This window comes from Micropterus dolomieu, linkage group LG01 (assembly GCF_021292245.1).
Source record: "Micropterus dolomieu isolate WLL.071019.BEF.003 ecotype Adirondacks linkage group LG01, ASM2129224v1, whole genome shotgun sequence".
In the NCBI taxonomy this organism is placed as follows: Eukaryota; Metazoa; Chordata; class Actinopteri; order Centrarchiformes; family Centrarchidae; genus Micropterus; species Micropterus dolomieu.
In genome coordinates, this window is record NC_060150.1 from 11,621,103 (window position 1) to 11,624,478 (window position 3,376).

At 39.5% G+C, this 3,376-nt stretch overlaps 1 protein-coding gene across 3 annotated transcripts in view; it reads right to left on the bottom strand.

Moving 5' to 3' along the window:
* Positions 1-583: 583 nt before the first annotated feature.
* atp11a (ATPase phospholipid transporting 11A) overlaps positions 584-3,376 on the bottom strand; it is a 54,515-nt gene continuing 51,722 nt past the window's right edge. For all 3 annotated transcript variants that reach the window (XM_046057381.1, XM_046057364.1, XM_046057372.1), the window contains one exon: positions 584-2,386. In XM_046057381.1, the coding sequence (XP_045913337.1) occupies positions 2,105-2,386 (282 nt within the window). In that variant the 3' untranslated portion in view covers positions 584-2,104. The remainder of the gene's footprint in view (positions 2,387-3,376) is intronic.

Genomic DNA, 3,376 nt, shown 5'->3' on the forward strand with positions numbered 1-3,376 from the left:
ACTTGTGTACCTGCATGATGTTGCCTTTAAAGATTCACTGTTTTCCAGTAAGTTAAAGTCCCTTTCATGGAATCTTTCAACTTTTTATTAAGTGTCATTTTTCTATTTATTATGCATAATATGTCATATGCTATATGTGTCATTTAATATTTTTTGTTTCTGCATGTCCACATCCGTTGTTGGACTGAATTTGTGTGTTTTGTTTTAGTTTTCTTGGCTGTTTATGATGAAAATAAAACCAAAACCATCACCGTATGAATAATTTTCACGGTTACGGTCTTGATTTCCCGGTAAGACTTGGATTGACATGTGTCGGTGTTCTCGTCAATAAATGGCTATATTTCAAATGATAAATTTTCATAATAACTGTGTATTTATTTTAGACATAAACTGGGGCACTTTATATGATCCTTATGATCCATGATGATTATCTCAATGAGGACACGTTTGTACATTTTTAAGGTGCGTTGAGGAAAGTGAACGCAATTAAGCTTTAACAGCATGCAATTAAAAATCAAAGTTTTAGGAATTTAGGAAACAAGGGGGAAGTGCATTTTTCTACAATCATATTTTACAATTCCCCAAGCGACATCATTAAATTTCATATTCTTTCTGCTGTTCTATAGAACCAAGAGTGTGTACACTGACTTTCTGTTTCTTTGGTAAATGGTCTCGGTGGAAGATAATGTAGTAGTTACAAGGTCACATTAAGGCATTAAGAAACAGCCAGGAAGCCGTCACATAGCCCCTTCTACTGGATTCTATCACTAAGACAATAAGCCATAGAAAACTTCTCTGTGTATAACATTATCAATATATATAAGATGAAGCTCTACAGAAAAGTGCTTTAAAGACAGAAAAAGACAGAGAAAATGACAGAAGAAGATCCTGCAGAGATTAATACAACACACACACACACACACACTAATAACTACTGCTTATCAGCACACACTCTAGACCAATGGTTCTCAAAGTGAGGTCTGGGGACCCCCAGGGGTCGTTAAAGGGGTTCCAGGTAGCCTCAGCAAATAGGGGAATTGTTTATTTTTACTATAATTCCATCAATGACTAACACAAGGACGGAAAGCATGACTATTTTGGTCATGGGGTTTATATACTTTCTGTACTAAAACATCATGGGAACGCTGTGACAAAAGCTTACCAAATGGCAGTAGTGGTCTCATTGGTGTTAGTTTAGGGGTCCTTGATGTGAAAACATTTGAGAACCACTGCTCTAGACTACCTAATGTGAGTCTGAAAGCTTACGTGTTGGATGTGAGGCTAAAGTCAGCCTTTTTTTTTTTTTTCTTCTTTAGGACTTACATAATATACAATCACTAATAATAAAAAAAGACCACCTCAGATCTACTTATCCAACACTTAGGCTTTACTGCTCAACTACACCCCTCCTTACAGTGTTGTAGGAGCTGGCCCCAGAGTCCTAGGGAGTATTTCGAGATAACATGTTTGCACACAGGCAACACCAGTTAGTCCTGAAAAGAGGCAGAACAGGACAGACAGAGGGAGAGACGGTAGGAATAAAGAAAAGACAATGCTTGGTCAGAGAAAGCTCGAGCTGGCTTAAGCGCTGTTACTGTCTTCATCATCAGCAGCATCACAACACTTCATGATTATCGCCATAATCGTTTTTTTTAAAAACTCATATAAATCCTAATAATTGGGGTAAAGTACACTTCAGCTGCTTATTAAAGGCAGGCAGACGTAAAGGGCCAGTGCACATATTTTCAGTGTGACACAATACGGTTTAAGAAATCAAAGCTCTTGATTCGACATCAATACACTGAGCCCTTTTTTCGCGTTGTGGCAGCGAGCAGGGCCATGTGGAGGAGTCCTTTTCCAGAGCCGTCCCATAGTGCTTTGTGCCATACTTGGCTGCTGACTTGGGAACAGTTGAGAAGGTCACTTTCATTGTAATCCTTTACAGATGGATTACAGATACTTGCTATTTACAACATTGTCCGTTATTTGACTCCCGGCATTGTAGATAGATAAATTAGAATTACTCCTTTGCTCAGTTAAACTCCAAATGGATGCCACTGTATCTGATATCAGAATATAAGAAAAAACACCAGACGGAAATAAATTAAACTGAGGTCTCTGGCCCCGCCCCGCAGTAGGCATGTCCCTGTTTCGAGCGGGGGGAGCCATCGGTGAATCGGAGAAGAGGGGTGAAGGTGCAGTAGTCTGGCCTTCTTTGCCAGCGTGTGAACATGATTTTCTTGTTATAGGGTTCAGACCTTCGAAGGGTCGGGGCGTTCCTTTGGTTGTCCGAGCCTTGTCGGTGGCTGCCAGCCTTGGGCGGGGCGTGGAGAGACGCCAGGGGGGTGAACTCTGAGAGCTGGCCCTTGTAGAGTTTATCAGCATTCTGTATGAATGTAAAGAGAGAGGAAAAGGAGACAGAGTGGAAGCCATATTAAGAAAAAAAAGAGGAGGAGAGGGAGAAAGAAGGAAATAGAAAAGAAAACATGTTACATTTGGAGAAGTGTAGAGGGCCCCCAGACGGCAGGTGGAGGAGACATTGTTATCCCAGTGGCCACAATTCAAACCATGGATAAATAAATGTGTGTATTTTGAAGTAGAGCAGATACTGTCTGTTTGTTGATCTACTCACACTTCATCATCAGTCCTTGCTATATAAGGTTTTATTTCTGGCTGCTTTCCAAGCTAACTAAGCCAAAACCACTTTCCTGATCAGTAACCTGAACCTGGAGACAATTCTCGCTTAACAGACAATTCAGATATTTATTCAATATATTTTAATTGATAAAGTATTTACACTTGCATTTAATCTAATTGGCCAGCTGTGATCATAATGCCCTCTCCACTTTGTTCAGACATAAGTGATGCAACCCAAGCAAATTAAGCTTTTTTAAAAACTTGATTTATTTCAGTAATTCCATTCAAAAAGTGAAACTTGGATATTATATTCATTCATTCATTCCACACAGACTGATATATTTCAAATGTTTATTTCATTTAATTGTGATGATTAAAACTGACAACTAATGAAAATCCCAAATTCAGTATCTCCGAAAATTAGAATATTACTTAAGACCAATACAAAAAAAGGATTTTTAGAAATGTTTGCCAACTGAAAAGTATGAACATGAAAAGTATGAGCATGTACAGCACTCAATACTTAGTTGGGGCTCCTTTTGCCTGAATTACTGCAGCAATGCGGCGTGCCATGGAGTCGATCAGTCTGTGGCACTGCTCAGGTGTTATGAGAGCCCAGGTTGCTCTGATAGTGGCCTTCAGCTCTTCTACATTGTTGGGTCTGGCGTATCACATCTTCCTCTTCACAATACCCCATAGATTTTCTATAGGGTTAAGGTCAGGCGAGTTTGCTGGCCAA